Source organism: Castor canadensis, chromosome 2, assembly GCF_047511655.1.
Source record: "Castor canadensis chromosome 2, mCasCan1.hap1v2, whole genome shotgun sequence".
NCBI classification, from domain to species: Eukaryota; Metazoa; Chordata; class Mammalia; order Rodentia; family Castoridae; genus Castor; species Castor canadensis.
This window is the reverse complement of record NC_133387.1, coordinates 163,806,925-163,824,485: the sequence shown is the minus strand read 5'-3', so window position 1 is coordinate 163,824,485 and position 17,561 is coordinate 163,806,925. Positions and strand designations below refer to the sequence as shown.

General features: G+C 43.4%; 1 protein-coding gene and 1 long non-coding RNA gene across 2 annotated transcripts in view; one reads left to right on the top strand and one right to left on the bottom strand.

The window, feature by feature from the left end:
- The window catches only part of Opcml (opioid binding protein/cell adhesion molecule like), a 1,098,377-nt gene extending 1,094,459 nt beyond the window's left edge, over positions 1-3,918 (bottom strand). Inside the window, exon 1 of the mRNA XM_074066316.1 lies at positions 3,690-3,918. Within this exon, the coding sequence (XP_073922417.1) occupies positions 3,690-3,750 (61 nt within the window). The 5' untranslated portion in view covers positions 3,751-3,918. The remainder of the gene's footprint in view (positions 1-3,689) is intronic.
- A 91-nt stretch (positions 3,919-4,009) lies between these two features.
- On the top strand, positions 4,010-17,248 carry LOC141420862 (uncharacterized). The gene is made up of 4 exons (XR_012445538.1): positions 4,010-4,145; positions 4,344-4,468; positions 14,717-14,867; positions 15,640-17,248. It is a non-coding gene; the product is annotated as an uncharacterized lncRNA (long non-coding RNA).
- Positions 17,249-17,561: the final 313 nt, after the last annotated feature.

The window sequence follows — 17,561 nt, the reverse complement described above, 5'->3', positions numbered from 1 at the left end:
GGTTAGGGGGGAACTCCTCAAAGCCACTCCCTTGCTTGAGAGGACACCCAAGCAGGATGGACTGTGGAAAATAAAACAAACAGGAACAGCAGTCTGACTTGGAGAAAAACAGTCTTCTAGGTTAGAAATCCAACGTGGTGTTCTTCATCAGCTGCTCCCAACCAGTTGTAGGCCCCGCTGTGTTTCCAGAACTGAGTCTTGGCCACTAAATAGCAGCACCACCTCACCTCTATCCCACCCTGCCCCAAGGCCACTGTACCCTTTCTCAGAAGAAAAAAAGACAGGTAGAAGATAGGCTTTCACTCAAATGCCACAGGCCATAAATACAGGTTTTGAAGTATAGACAAAGTATTATAGAAGATATGACATTAGAAGAATTTAAAATGCTTGTTATTTATAAATACTTGTGTCTAAGTTGAGGAGAGAGACTTCACATTTAATCTGACCCTTTCCCAGGTGACACTGAGGCAAATCCCCAGCAGCCTTTGCTTCCCATACCCAATCCTACTCATCTTCCCCCAAAGCCCCCAGACCCAAGGCTAAATAGGCTATCAGAGCTGGGAGTAGAGTTCATCAGTAGAGCACTTATCTAGCAAGAACCTGGTCTCCATCCCCAGCACCAATAAATGGTGTGTGTGTAGGGGAAAAGCTCCCAGCATAGACCATGTCTCCCTTCGTACCTAGGACAACAAAGTCACCTCACTCTGACTGCCCAGGTCTCAAGTCTGTGTCTCCAACAAGACCACAAAGGTTCAACCACGGCCCTCTGCCATCTTGGGTGTGGGCTCAACACAGTATCCATTTGAGACAGTCTTCCCATCCTAGAGAGTTTGCTATGAAAGCAGTTTATGGCCATCGGTCCTCCCCTGGAAGGTACCAGGTGACAACAGCATTACCTTAAAATTATTCTAGGGTGGAAACATGTTTTCCCAAGAAATAGAGAGCTGCAGAATGAAATGACATGGAGACTTAACCGGGTCAGGGTTTCCTTATTTCATTAGCCTCTGTCTTTAGATGCTGGGAAAGTAAATGGCTAACCAGATGGTATTAACCCCATGGCAGAGAAAACATCATTTGAAACAAGGAAAAAAATTTAAAAAGAAATCTGAAGACATAATGAAGGAAATAAAAGAAGTGAGAAAGGAGAACTCCCAAGTACACCTGGCAGCTCTCAGAACTTTGGGATAGAGCTGGTCTTGTTCCCACAGGAGCCCTTAGGGACATGCCCTTTCCTTTCACTCAGTTTACATTTCCTAACTCCAACTGTCTTTGTACCCTGCTGGAGCTCTCTCAGGCCGATGTGCCAATTCCTGGCACAATTAGCACGAATTATAGTCCTAAGAGCAGGTAGCAGACCATATATAGAGCGGACACTGGGCTGCTGGTGATGCCCAGAGACCTAGAGATCCTTTGCCACCCGCATTCCCAGGCTCAGGGTGCAGGAAGGAAGACAATGTGCATTGCCTTCTGGCAGCTGGTTTGAGGTATGGATGCCTGTCCTGCAAGCCAGGCTTGCCCTGCTCCCCATCAGCACTGTAGAGTTGTGTTTTAGGGTGCAAGGAGACCCCTAGAGGGAGGTTTCACCCTAGTTCCTGGCTTCCTTCAGGGTGCACTGCATTGCAGCTTCAGCCGAATGGGACTCACTCCTCCCCTTTTGGAAGCTTAATGTTCAGGTTTCTGCCATGAGAGATGCATAAACTCTATCAGGATCCCCTGGAATAGAGGTCCTAGTCAGCTCCAGCATGGTGAGAGGAGGGGAATAAAGTTTGTCTCCTCACAGAGATCAGAGGACCCACCTAGCTCCCTCTATCAGCCCCAAGCAGGTACTGAGAGCCCCTGCTGGCTTCCCCACCCAGCTGAGCCCCAGTGGTCCTGGCTGAAAGAAACCTGCCCCCCTCACTGCTGAAAACTGAAAAAAAACACCACCCCTCCCAAATCTGAACTTCTCAGCCTAAAATAAACATCCAAGTCCATGCTTATGCAGAGGGCATCTCTGTTTGAAAAAGTACAATTCAAAACTACAAAAAAATTTAAAAATAGAACTACAAGATTAGATTTTTCATGAAAAAATTTAAAATTTTAAGTTATAAAACATTATACACTGGATTTTTTTTTAATTCAGTCCTTTCTTCTCCTTTCTCCTCATTTAACTTCCATTTTTCTCATTTCACTTTGGTAGCTTAGAAGTACTTAGGGAATTACGTTTTTAAAAATAAAAAGGGATTCTGAATATAAAATGTAAAATGATGTTTTACCCATGAAAAGATAGGTAAGGTTTAAGAATCTTAGCATTCACATCTGTGTATCTATGTATTGGAATTTAGATATAAGTGATGTTCAACCTAAAACATGTATTGCAATTTGCAAAAAAAGAGAGGGAAGGAAAGAAGAGGAAGGGAGAGACGAAGAGAAGAAGGGAGGGAGGGAGGGAGGAAGGAAGGAAGGAAGGAAGGAAGGAAGGAAGGAAGGAAGGAAGGAAGGAAGGAAGGAAGGAAGGGAGGGAGGGAGAAAGAAAAAAGAAAGGAAAACCCTCATGCCTGGACTGGGGGTGAGGGGTACTATGACACTCCACAACCGTTTGATGCTGCCAGAAACCATGGCAGGCATAACCTAGCCCCTCAAGCACTGTATGAAAGGTGCCTGCGGGTATTCAGTTATCAGCTTGCAAAGGACGAGTGTGCAATTACCAAACCTATTAAGATGTGCTGGATTCTGCAACACTCCTCCAAAGCTTATTTTGGGAGGATTGCAGCATCTTACCTGTGTCACTGCAGATTTGTTTCCCCCAACACATCACAGTTAAATCCTTAGAGAAGGTAGGAAAGGTGCTAAGAAAATCAACCAAATTCAGATTCACAGACCAGATTCCTTCCCCAACCTCCCCTCAGTTTGGACTTTCCAAATTCTGTCAGGGGAAATTCACATTTCTGATACGAAGAGTGGTTAGGAGAAACTGAGAGGATTCTGAATTTCAAAGGCATAATCTACCCATTTGGTGGAAGGACAAGGAAAGGCCAAGAGGCAGTAAAAAGATTATGTTAAAGCATAAAATGCAATAGCAAATTCCTGATCAGAGAGGTAGAAGCTGAAGTGGGAGTAGGGAAAGAGGGCTCCCAAGGAAGGGGAGGAGAGAAGAGAAAGGTGAAAGCATAGGAGAGAGAGAAAACAGAAAGGAAGAGAGACAGATAAAAGACAGAAGAGCAGAGGCAAAGATCTACACTGATTGAGAGAAAGAGAGAGACTGGGACTGGGAAATAAGGACACCCCATCCATCCTGCAGGTCCCAGCAAAGGCGGCCAGAAGGATTTGCGCCTGGGAGTTTAAGCCTCTCTATCTCTCTTACCCCTGGGACCACAGCTGGTTAATGCCAGTTGCTACCTTTTGCAGAAACAGCACTGCCTCACAGCACAGTGCAGACCTTGAACCCAGCTCACTGGAGCCCCTGGAACAGAGCACATCTCCGTGCTGCCAGCATCTGCATGCGTGTGAACCAGAGAGCCAGCCAGCGAGTGTGTGTGCGCGTGTGTGCGTGCACACAGAAAGCCTACCTCTTTCCAAAGCTCACATGCCTCTTACACTCCCTCTCTTCCTCCCTTCCTCCTTGCCTCTCCCTTTTCCCCCTTCCTCTTCTGCCCTCGCATGGCATGGCACTGTCGCCCCAGAGAGAGAAAACACCGTTCTCCGGGTACCTGGAATGAAGAGCAGGGCAGTTGTCGCGGAGAAGACGATCCAGTAGGCGGGATGGTACATCTCGAGGCTGCTGTGCTCTCGTCTGCCGGGCTCACTCCTGCTGCTGCTGCTACCGCGGCTGCCTTCCTCTGTGCTGAATTCTGAGCAGGTTTAAATCCAATGTTTGCAAAGGGAGGGAGAGAGCCGGAGAGAGAGCGCGCGAGAGATGGGAGCAGGCAGGCAGCGTCTCTGATTTTTTTTTTTTTCTTGCACATACACACAACTGGTAAGAATCATCAGCACCAATCTGCACAGGGCTCAAAGCAGACCTCCTCCAAGGCACGCATTGGCTCCGCTCTCCTGAGCGACACGACACAGGGAGACTTTCCTGTTGGGAGGCTCGACTCCAAGGGGAGTTGAAGCCTGCCCCTTGCTCACCCCCTCACCAGTGCACAGCAGTGCGTACTGGTATGCATGTGAGTATGCCAGTGTGGGGCTCGTGTGGGCGCACACAGCTCCGGGGTGGGCAGGAGGGAGGGGTCTGGCACCGTTGGTGTAGACCTTACTCGGCAGGGCTTAGGGCATAACCAAGGGAGAAAGGTTGCTTCTTGGCAGAAATGTGACTTAATGCTGTTGCCAATTCTTTATCATTTCTCTGTCTTCCTGGTCTCCAGGCAAGGATGCAACCAGTGCTGCAACCCGCAGGGAGCACTCAGACGTTTAAAACTGCACCCCACTGTCCCATTCTGCCATCAACAGCAATCTGATTTCCCAAGTGAAAGACCGGCACACGTTAAAGGTTTGGGTGTTTTTTTTTTTTGCTCACCAAAGATGCAAAGAGAATTGGCCAGTTCCTCACAATCAGAGCCTTCTGAAACTCTACCCAAACAATTGCTGTGATTACAGCAACATGGACAGTGATATATTCAGAGCAGATCTCAAGGAGGCTCAAACTTGCTGAAGTCATCCAAAATCTCCAGGATAAGAAGGACAGTGAGGATACCTGTAGCTCTCACCCTTCCTTTCTGGACCTTTTTCATGGTCCACTTTGTCGTTTGGGGAATGACAGTTTTCATGGACAGTATTTCTGGGTGGGATGCACCTTAGAATTTTTCCCCGTGAGACTGCAGCCTTTCCCAGAGTGTGCTAGTGGCCAGGTGATGCCACCGTAAACTGTGCTCACACGCTTTGAGAATGAGTGATGAGAATAGCAGAAGGTATCACGGAAAGTGGTTGGGATTCCTTCCCAGCTCAGTGTGTGCACACAGACTGAGATCTGTGAGTAGCTTTCATAGTAAGAAGTTCCTCCTTCCTCCCTCACAGCATTTCCTAATGTTCTCCCAAATACCTAATGTGTGACAGGTATTCACAGGTATTATTCAGTTAGCAAACACCAGCCTTCTGCCCCATAAGCATCATTACCCCTGGATTTCAGGAAGCTAGAACTGAAATCAAGCCAGGGTCAGCAACTTGAGAAATGCTTCCCAGCTAATGAGTCAGGATTCAAACCCAGGTCTGCCCTACTGCAAAATCTATAGTATCTACAAAGCAGCCAACTGCCAATGAGCCATATGGGTCTATCTGAATTCCTCCCTTTCTAGAAAACAAGGGCTGTTTGCTTTTAAAGAAACAGAACAATTGATTATATCTCTCCATATAAACTTTAGGAGTCAAATAGAAAACATGATGGTGCTATCGTCACCTGACATTTAATATAAAGTCTTTTCCTCGAGGCTGGGGATAGAAAGGATATAATTTGCTTTTGTCTGTAAAAGGTGTGCAATACGTTTGAAGAGACCAGTCCAAAATTAGCATACACAATGAATGCATGTAGACGATAATAGGGTACATATACCTTACATGTTAAAGTTGTATCCTATAGAACCAAAAGTTGATAAGCACACTGATCTGTGAATCCTTTGAACAACGATAGTTCAAATACTTCAGAACTATTACCAGTGGCAAATCCTCAAGGGAACAGACCAGGCATAAGTGTAGGGGAGGGGTCATCCGGACTGTAACAATGAAATGAACAGCTCAAGTTGGGAAGTGTCACAGGCACTCAGAAACCCTTTAGGGAAAACTCAGGGGAGGAGATAGGAGAGAAAGAGTGAGAAAGACATTGACTCCTAGATCAATGATTTAGAAATTCCCTTGCTGCTGGAAAAGAGTTAATTTCTTTTTGAGCAGGGGACGGTTGTGAACAATTGTGGGAACTCTGGGTGGAGTGTGGCAAGCACATGTGTTAGTAGGTGTGTTCCAGGTGTAACAGATTCTGGACTCTGTGGTAGCAGTGGAAAAGGAAAAGAAGGGGGTTATGATTAAAGCAGAACAATTAGTTGGTCTTGGTGACTGGTGGTATCACACAAATGACAGGCATCACAGATGCAACCTCTGTGGGCTAACATTCTTATCACATTTAATCCCTAGCCTTGTTCTCTTGTTCAGAGATGTTAAGTAATTTATGCAAGGTCACAAAGCTAGTGAGTAACACAACCAAAATTCAAACCAACACTTTTCTGTTTTCAAAATGTGCGACTGGTGTTAGAGACCAGGCTTTCTAGCCTTCATCATCCACTGTAGCTGTTGCCAGCAATGGTGAGACAAAGGAGAGGCACTGGAGTCCTGGGAGCTCCTGGGAGCTCTGAGCTCCTGGACAGAACTCAGCAGTCACCTGAGGACCTGAGCACCTGAGAACTCTTGAGGACACCCAGTGCAGTTCCTCCTCCTCTCTCAGGACACTGTGTTCACCCTTTCTCTCACTCTAACAAATTCCTGAGACACTCAAATGATAGAGAAACATTTACTCTGGTTTATTGTGAGAGGTTCCAGTCCATGACTGGATTGTGGGGAAAGGGCAGTCCATCACCACAAGAGTTGAAAAGGACTGCAACCACCCACTCAGGGTCAGAAAATGAAAGATGGGAAGAGGAGGGGTTAGAGTCCCACTAGATCCCTCAAAGGTGTGCCACCAATGACCCCATGATCTCCCAACAATCCACACTGAGACCAAGCTTTTAAGACACAGACCTCAGAGGGACACTTAAGATCCCATCTACAGGGTGCAACACTACCCTCAGTGAGCTAATGGGGGATGGGACAAACCCCCATTAACTTTGAAGTGGCAGAGGGCTGGAGGCTTAACTCAAGTGGAATAGCTCTTGCCTGGCAACCATGAAGCCAAGTTCAAATCCCAGTACTTCCAAAAAGATAAAAATACAAAAAAGCAAAGAAAAACTTTTATGGGGTTGATCAAAATCCTAGGAACTTCACAGTGCTCCCTCTTAATTCTCACTGTACCCCTATTGCTAACAGGTGCCACAGATAAAGAAATAGAGCAGGTTACAGAAAGTCCCAAACCTTACTCCAAGTTTTGGGCTCTTTCACTGTTCCATTTGGGGGCAGTCAATAAATGATACTGCTCAGTGTGATCACTTCTTTTCGGGAGACATGCACTTGGAAAACAGAAAAACCCTGGTAAGGATTTTGGTCATGTCATTCACTAGCTATGTGACCTCATTTAAAAATATTTTTGTTTTAAAAGCATCCATTTAGGGCAGAGGATGGTGCTCAGTGGTAGAGATTTTCCCCGATGCATGAAAGCCTGGGTTTGATCTCCAGCAGCCCCAAAATAAAATAAAACATCCATTTATTCTACAATCTCTTTTCTAATCCACACACAGACACACATACCCTTCACCTCTTAATTAAATTCATACTTAACAAACATCAGTGTATATCAGGAAGTAATTTATGGGTTTTTTAATTTGTGTGCTTGACAAAATCTTTTGTAAAGAAACACATAAAAATGTATTTTCACTGATCAATTCTTCTAGGTCTTTTATATGATTAAAACATATGTCTCTTTTATTTTAAAAAGTTGAAGAAGAAATGTATAAATACATATTTAATCAATAGATGGCACCAACTCTGAAAGAGGTATTATAGTCTACTGGGTCTATTTAAACATCTTTTAAAAATACAAACACAAATAAAAATGCTTCAATGCATATTTACTAGGGGGACTGTTCTCTTCTCTGGGGTAAATAATATGCAATTCTATATCTCCAGTGAATCTTTTCTCTTCTTCTTCTAAAGCAAACAAAATAATCAAAACTGTATTTAAATAGCAATAAGGTAGGATAACAAACCAAGCAAAATCAGCAATGTGGGAGAGGTCTATCGTGACACTTTTCTGTCTGTGAGGCCCTTTCCTCTGAACCAGGGATGTGCTCAGGCAAAGCTCTCCAAATGCAGTGCCAGCTTCTTAGAGCTGGATGGCAATAAGAAAGAGAATGTGGGCTTTGGGGGGGTCCTGCACCCATCAAAGGATCTTTCTGTCCTCAGATAAGCCTAGGTCCCAGTCCTTGAGCAAGGATGCACAGCCTTCCTCTGATCCATACTTTTTCCTTTTTACATTAACAAAGAGATTGCTTTTTGATATCTCTGTATTCATTTATTTACTTATTCATTCATTCACTCACTCATTCATGAAATAAATATTTGTCATGTACCTATGGTGGGCCAACTGCATACCTACCATTTGTGATGTACAAGAGATGTGATAAACCCAGATAACTCTTTTCATCCATCCAAATTCACACAGTAGAAGGGAAGACAAACATTACACCATTAATTATATCACCAATTACATTTGTGAAAAGTACTTGTATAAAAAATATTGGTTCATAGGAAAGTATAAAACAAAACAACACACCTGGGGAGGGGGAGGCATGGTGAATGTTTGGAGATGGCCTTGAGAAAGTAACTTCTAAAAATTGGGATCCAGCAGGAGCTGTCAATGTGGCCAGAAAGCTGATATTGCCCCTGGCAGAAAAAAATTAGCTTGTGCAAAAGTCCCATAGCAGAGACTGAATTTGGATAGATACTGAAGCTCTTAGTGCAATTCACATGCATGCAACCTTTTACTGAAATCAACCCTGAGCTAAATAGTGTTAAGATGATGGATTGGTGCACTTGGAGCCAGTCTAAGGGACAAGGAAGGATGGATTTTAGATATTGTAACACTGGGGATTTTGTTTTGTTTTGCCAAGAAAAAACATAAAAATAGGAAGATGATAAAACAGTGCAGATTAAAATCTGACATTGCCACTTCAGCTCTAAATATTCCAGAATGTACTGGAGCTTCCTCAACTATAAGCGAATTCCTGAGAGTAATTATTGACTCTGGAAGGCCCATTAATTCCTTAAAACCACTAAGGTCCCACTTAGTTCAAAGGAGCCATAACTTATTAAATGACGGATTTAAAACTGGGAGAGTATACCTTTCTTCTGAAGTCCTCAGGACTTGCTTATTATGGGTGTCTTACTTTTGGACTCAGGTCTTAATCTATTTCTACTGCTTCCCTAAACCGTCATCTTGGTCACACTCAAGACAATCATAACAATAGGTATCACTTACGAAATGCCCACTACCTGCCAGTTTCCCTGATGGCTGGCTCACATGTATCTCGTCCACTCTTCCCACCAGTTCTTCCCACAAAGTAAAGATTACAACACACACTTGGCAGGCGGATCCACTACCACATCCCCAAAACCATTGACAGAGCTGAGATTCACTCAGAACTGTGACTCCAAAGACAAAATTCTTTCTGCTGTACCTCAAAGATCACTTACATGAAGCCATTGACTACATAGATGTCAGTATCACACCTTTTAAAAAAATTTTAATGAAAGTAATGTATTATACGGTTTATCAAGTTACTAGGGCTAAAAGGCTAAGATAGAAAGAAAACAGTATTCCAAATTCCACTCCTCAGAAGCAACCACTTCCATCTCTTTAGTTGTTAACTGTTTCATCTACTTCTTTATTTGCATCTTTACTTCTTTAAAAAACGTGTTTATTCTTCCATTGTATGTGCTGTGTGTGTGTGTGTATGAGAGAGAGAGAGAGAGAGAGAGAGAGAGAGAGAGAGACTTACTAAGTAGCCCAGTCTGATCTTGAATTTGCCATCCTCCTGCCTAAGCTTCCTGAGCACTTGGAACACAGGCATGAGCCACCCTGCCCAGCTTCTCTTCTATTGATTGATTGATTTAACATTTTTTAAAATTATCTATTGACTTCCTACCACAGAAAATGTTGGGTTAGCCCATATTAGCTTCTTCACCATGCCTTATCTCTCTTACCTCCATTATTCCAGTGTAAATGTGTTACAAAGTTTAAGTACGTCAGTATTCACTTACTGGCATTGTTATTAGTGTTCAACTGTTTTCTTTCTTATGCAATGTTTTGCTTTCCCTGGAAATAACAATGTGCCTTTTCATTTTATTTGCTTAATTTTCTTATGTACCTATCATTAAATTTCCCAAAACTCCCTGTAAAATTCTAAAATTTCCCTCAATATAGTTGAAGAACACTGAGTAACTTCTCAGTAGGCTGTTTTTAAAGGCATTCCCTAGAGCCCTCCATCCCAGGAGGTAGTCTATCCTTGCCCCCTTGGGAGTCAACTATCATCTGGGACTTCCTTTCCCTAAGAGCATACAATACTGTGTTTCTGCTTTGTTTTCTGGATCTAGGCCTTCTTCTCTCTTGCTGTTCTTCCTTATTTTAATGCAAAGCAACATCTTACAGTTTTCTAGAGAAAGTATAACACAGGTAGTTTTTTGGTGGGGGGGATCCTTGTGTTACCCATTTGCAGAGATCCATGGGTGTGATGGTGTTGTAAGGACCTCAGTTGTTTGGGTACATTGTTTAAAATTAGAATATTATCCTGGTGTTGGAAAAAGGAGAATAAAGTAGGCAAAGGAAAGCATAAATAGTACAGAAAGAAACATTTATTGTGAAAATATTGCTGGTAGATGGGCTGTTCCAGATGTTCCTTCATTCTTCATTACAAGACTATGATTAGGATGCTGCCTTGGGTGCAGCAAAAGCATCACAAAGAGGAGGAAGATAGTAAAGAGTGATTTATTAGGAAAGCAAAAAATACACCCCAAGGCCAGCAGTTGAGTGAGAGTCAAACACCTAAACAGGGACCTCAAGGGATGAGGTAGGTGGTTGGATAAGGGCCAAACATGTTGAGGTTTTGTCCAATAGGATGGGGTTACTGAATGGGGTGAAACTGAGCCCCCCCACCCTTTGTGCCCTCCCCAAATGGTTTGGCCACTGAGCAGAGGCTGCCTGGGTGTGGAAAGACATAGGTCTTGGCATTTGATTCTCCCTTCCCATTTTATCCTCTTTGACCTTCCTGTTAGGTCCCTGGCATTCTTGGGGCAGGTGGAAGGTCCCGAGGCTAGCAAAACCAGACCCCCTGATTTATGACCGCTTGTTTCTCCCTGCCTGATTGTTTCTTGGCTTGCAAAACAACTCAGGAACTTCCAGTTACTCAACTAGCCAGGCATGTCGACCTGTTCCATCTGGTGATCGCAGATAATCGGAGACCAGAGACTCTCTCCCTCCCCCATGGCTCAGCCCCTCCTATAAAGCCCACTACCCATTTTCAGCCAAGCCGCCTCACTTTGAACCCGAAAAGAGTGATGGCCCTGTGGTCTGGATTAATAAATATTTCCTTTCCACATGTGGCATGGTCTTTATTCAGCAGTACTTTACACTTCCTAGTTTAACCTTGATATGGGGAGTGGGCTCCATAAGAGTACAGCACCATCAGCTTAATCATTGGCCCCAGGTGTAGGCCGTTAGGTTCACTGTTGATCCAGGTGTGGGCCATTTCAAATTTAGAATGGTGTTTCATAGCCCAGGACTTTTTCCCATTCCTGCTCATGCCAACCTACTTGCCCCTGAAGCAAAAGAAAGATGCTTTTGTTTAAGTGACAGTACATCCCTGAAGAGAGGAAAGGGGCAGGCATTTCAGGAAAATTTGACTGCCCAAATGGTGACATGAGGTGGGCAGTTTAGATAGGGGCAGACTGTCCTGAAATTGCTGCCATATAGATCCTTTGTTTTGTAACAAGGCAGGGGAAATCAGATGGCAAGAGCTCTTAGATCTGCCCTTACCTTTACCTAAGTGGGACAGGGTATGCCCCCATATTGCTTGGCTGTGGAAGGGTATTTGTTTATCAGATGCTTAAAGTGTTCATTTCCTTTGGAATGTCTCAAATGTAGGATGGGAGCTTATCCTCTTTCCCATTCATGCCTGGCTGTCTGCCTACTCTAACACTTGCATATTTGAAAATGGTTTTATTCTTCCCTTGCTCAACTTAGGCATACTTGGTTGAGTTGCAAATAGAATCCTAGGCTTATAATGAATAGCCTCTCATTTTCTTCAAAATTTCTCATTTTCTTCAAAATTTAAGCATTGCTTGATGAATGTCAATTTTTGTTCCTTTGTATGTAAAATGGTATTATTTTCTTTCAGTACACATTTAGGGTATTTTCTTTATCTATGGCTTCCCAAAATTTCATGGAGATATTTCTTAACATGGAACTGTTTTCTTTCATAGTGTCAAACATTCAATAAACTCTTTCAATATGGAAAACTCAGGTCCTTCAACTCTGGGAATTTTTATTTAGTTTTTCTATTGTGCCTTTCAAGTTTTCTATTTCTGTTTGTTCTTTGTGGAATTCCTATTAAAAGGATGTTAGCCTTGTGGTTTGGTTTTCATATATTTTCTCCTTTCTTTTTCATCAAGATGTCCTTGACTTTCATTTTTTACTGACTTTAAAAATTATACTTTCAAATTATTAATTTCAAAAGTCTTCCCTGTTGTCTGATTTTTATAGTGTCTTATTCTTGTTCCATGGTTACAGTATCTTCTCATATCTCTCTGAAGATGTTAATTAAGGTTTTCTGAAGTTTCCTTCAGCTGTCAGCACAGTCCTGCCTCCTCCAAGTCTTTCTTCCAGCTCATTTGTGTTAGTCTTTGTGTTTTATGCAGGAAAGCTGCCTCAACTCTCTGGTGATCTTTGGTCTTCCTTTTATATTTCAGGGAAAAGCAATGAAAGACTGACTGGAATCTCTCTGTTCCTCAATGGAGCTTATCTACTGGTGGACTCTTGAAGGATTACCAGGCAAGGAACTGGCTATGGGCTCCTTCCACAGACACTGGGCCCCCAATGATGGTGATTGGTGATTATAGGTCTTTTCATCTTGAGCTAGTCAAGCTTCTCCAGGGAGGAGTCCTGTATTCTCTTGCCAGGAGGGTACAATCCTGGCTTTCATCACTCTAAAAGTGATGGAAGGGGATTAACCATTTGGACGGACACTCTCAATCTCTATTTTCCATAGGTGCCTCAATTCTCTCCTGCAGCTGGGACTGGAGCCACTCTTCTTCATTTTCTTCAGAAACTGGACTTCTTGTTCATGCACTTAGGAAAAACAGAGAATCTGTGGCTGAGAGTATCTAACAGAGAATTTTGCCAGTCTCTTACTTTCTGCCCTGCTCATTTCTGTCTTCCAAGGTGCCATGTACCTTTCCTTCCTGGCCTGTCTTCAGTATAAATCTGCTTAGTACTGTCTGTCATGTCCTTCTGCAGACTCTTAAATATCAGTTTTCTTTGCTAAATCAGTAGTCACCCATTCCTTTTCTTTTCCAAGGAAAATTCCATCTCCCATCCACTTTTATCTCCTCTTTGAGGTTTTGCCTTTTGAACTCTTTGCTATAATTTTTTGAGGGGTTTGAAAAGACAATGGAGGTCAGCCCTCTATATTAAGTACATATTAGTCATGTCCTTATTGGCCACAATGCAGAAAATATAACAAACACAATTCTCTAAACACCTGGAACACCAGCTTGTGTTTCCAGTGCACAGCTAAAGTCCTACACAAATGGGAGTAACTGCCATGTGAGCTACTGCTGTCGATGTGCACATTAAAAGTGTGTGCTTTTATAATCTTGTATATTTGCTTAGGCCCAAAGAAGCAACACAGAGGAGAAGTTAATTAGCCCAACTTCCCAGAGAACAATAAGGAGGAAAGGGTATGAAAAAATATGCCTTAAAGATCAACAAATCAAGGTTAAAGCTAGGATTAGAACATATATCCCAATATGTAGGCCTTTTCTATCAGCCTACCCCAAAACAATGTTCCTTTCAGTTATTGTCCTTGTTACTAATAGTTGTATAGTCATTGATACTAATTATGTCAACATTACCCTAGTTCACATACAGTCCAGAAACTGGGTAGGTTTGCTCCAGAAAATATAACAGCCAAGTTCAGACTGTCTACTTCAATATGTATGTCTGATCCAATTTTACCTAAATACAATCAGCCCTCCATATACCAGGTTCCACATCCACGGATTCAACTAGCCATTTAATCAAAATATTCAGAAAAAAAAACTATTCCTGTACTGAACATATGCAGACTGTTTTCTTGTTCCTATTCCCTAAACAATGCAGTGTAACAATATTTACATAGCATTCACATTGTATTAGGTATTATAGGCAATCTAGAGATGATTGAAAGTGTACAGAAAGATATGCATGATTTATATGCAAATATGACAGCATTCTATTACATAAGGGACTTGAGCACCTGCAGATCTTGGTATCCATGGGGGTCCTGGAGCCCCCATACACACGTGGATACTGACAGACAACTGTATTGAAGAAAATTACATCAGGGTTTCAGCTTTGTGTGAAATCTTCCCCCCAGAACAGCTCTCAAGCAAGAGCCAAAATACCCTGTCTCAGCAGGTGGGGAGCAGAGAATGTCATTTCCCTTTTTCAGAGGTAAATAGCAGGGCCACACATCTGTTCCAGACTCCTGCCCATGACACTGTCCACTGTCTTGTCCTTGGTTTGTGCCTCCCTGTCTCTCTCAGTGACTTAGGCTCCCCTCCCATTTCCTGTCCTCCTTCCCTCCCTGGAGGGGCCTCTCCCACCCTTCTCCCCTTTTCTCAATGAAAAGGCTACTCTTCTCTCCTTGACATCTTGTTAGGCTGTGAATACACATCTATTAATTTGCATTTGGTGCAAGAAAAAGGGAAAGGAAAAGGGAAGGGGGCGGGTAAAGAAAAAGAAAACCATGCAGTCACACATTCCCTGACTTCGTGACTCTCCAGGGGACATATTCAAGCAGTGGCAGAGAATTTTAACTGTGTCCCTTTCTGCCTCCAACCCCTTCAGCCTCTGCATTATGCCAGCTGCTGCTATGGCTCCACCCAGCCCAGGCCCACGCCCAGGCTCAGCACAGAGCGAACACCTGGCTTCACCCCTTCTCCACATCTGGGCTCACAGAGTGCTGACACTGACCCTTTGTGCAAGGTGCCCAGCCAAAGTAAGTTTTCTTGCAGGATAGGAGTACAAGAGAGGCAGCAGACCTTACTGTTAGCAACAGCTGGTCCTATAAAGTGAGCGACATTGACTTCAGTGGTTGAGCTGGATTCTTTGGCCATTTTAAAACACACTGAGGTTACCATCCAGGTTCCAGTATTTCATATCCCATCCCTCTCTTCCAAGGAGTGCACACGTTTGTTTTTTTTTAAAGGAATCTGTGTCCAAGCTGCACAGAGGTGCCTTGTTCCTGGCATCACTGGAGGTTAGGAGCTAATTCTCTGTGTCATAAAACTGGCTGAGGAATCTCAGAGGTTTCTACTTCAACTCAATATGCATTTTTCTACATGGGAAATTAAGTCAGCATCTAATCTTGGGCCATTTAGCCTATTTTCAAGTACTGTTTACAGAGCATCCAATCAGTAACTGTGCTCAAGCACTCACTATGCACACAGAGAAGCTGAGTTCTGATAGAAAGATGAGTCTTGCAGAAGGCAGAAGATGAGTCTTGCAGAAGGCAGACAGGGGCCCTGATGCAATGTCCATATCCCTTAGAGAAGGGAGGGAACAAACCAGTGACAAGTGTAAAAGTCCTCGGGAAAGTATAAAGGGTCATGCAAATACTTGTTTTTGTTGTCATAGCTGATAGAAAACTGCAGACCCAGTCAAATCTGTGTGTTTTCCTAAGAATGCTCTGACTTTTAAGCAAAGATATTATGGCCATTTAAATGAAATCTGCCAACACAGTGTTATAAATAATCCCTGTTTTGGTTCAGTCCACAGGTACACCTTTTAAAATGGAAACACTGGGCTGGGTAGTAATGACAGGGAAAAAACAAACTCAAGCCCTATCTATTTGGACTGGAAATTGTGGATAGTTCAAGATTGAAATGAATCTGATTTCCCTTCTCAGCTGAGGGTCGACTAGCTTCACAACAAAGCAGCAGCACTTACATGAAGATGTCCTCCTGCAAAATTAGATTCTTCAAGCTTCACTAAGAAACTGTGTTTGATGCACTTGCTCTGCTTTTGATATTTCCTTGAAGGATATGAGAGCCTTGGAGGCCGCCGAAGTTCAGTTAAACTAAAGACCTACAAGTTAGGATGTTGACCCATGGACGCCCTGCCTCAGAAGGCTAACTATTAAACTACAGTGTCGAGAGAAGTTGTGAATAAGGCTTCCTTGATTTTTTACTGAGGGGCATGCTGGGTCCTCCCTGCAATGCACAGTTCTCCCCAGATGTGTCTCATGCCTGGAATGCAGACACTGATAAAGTAAGAACCCAGAGTCTGAGAAGGGCACCTGCACTTTGCACTAGTGGAGCTTGAGCAGAGTTTTGAGTGGACTTTTGCTCCTTTTTGAATCTTTAACGTGAACTACATGCAGTATCTACAAAGGACGCAGATTTGCCAGGACAATTGGGCCTGGGTGCTGGCAACCCTGGAGCAAGGAAGATGATTAAGTCAAAGGAGTTTCAGTGACCCTCGGCCTCCTTTCCAGATGAAGCTCTGGTCTGGTATTAATATTCCTGGAGCATACTTAACTGCACAGATCGCATCTGAGAAGTGTGGTTGGAAAAATAGCATCAGGAATATTATGGCACGGTACTGAAACTGGAGGTCAGAGGGAGATTGTTACAGTTAAATCCACACACTAACCATGGCCCTTGTACAGCATCCCATTTCCCAGGGTACCCAGGATACATCAAGCTGTCATTTCCATGTATTCCTTCATAGCTACCTGCCATCACAACTCGTCTACACATACTTATACCAGTCCTGTGACCCACCCCTTCCCTACCACAAGCATGACAACATTTTAAGATGGATCTCAACTAGTGGAGTCTTTTGCCAGGACCCGCTGGTGCCAGGGATTGGGAGTTGAGGAAAACAGAGCCAGATATTGTAGACAGCAGCAGGTCCAGCCGTGACCAAGGACACACTTGTTTTTGCCTCCTGTAGACTACAACTTTTTGCCCCACATCTTGGAGTGTCAGGGCTTCATGGCTCCTGCACTCTGATGTCTCACAAAGAAGAGATTACATTTCTTCCACCTGTGTTTTCATGAAAACCTTGAGTAACCTCCTCAGCCACCTACCATGGAAGAAAGTCCATGACCAAGATCCACAGCTTCTAGCATCTGTCATTCAGAAGAGTATGCATGGGGGGGGGGGTTGCAGACAGTCATCCCAAGGGCTGATTCTGGTTTATAACCCAATGTGTCTTCTGTGTCCAGGCACACTTCTTAATGGTGAATGCTGCCAGTATTTCAACCTCTGCTCATCCAGATTGTCAGTTACCCAGGAAAAATGGGAAGACTCAGACCTTCTAATTCTTCTTCCAATATGAATAAAAATAATCTGGAACTTTAGCCACTGCTCATTCATTTGCATAAACCCCTCCCCCTCCAGGCTGACCATATAGTCTCTTATCTTGACCCAAGAAAACACCACTAAAGGATTTGTATTAGTCCCCTTTCTGTTGCTATAACAAAATACCTGAGTCTGAGTATTTTATAAGAAAATAGGTTGATTTAGCTCATAGTTTTAGAGGCTAAAAGTCCAAGATTAGGAGACCACATGGGTTCTACCTCTGACAAAATCTCCTTTAACCAGGTCATAACAAGTATTTGGCATCACGGCAAGAGTGCGTGTGAGAAGGAGGGATCACATGGTGAGACAGGAAGCCTGAGGGATTC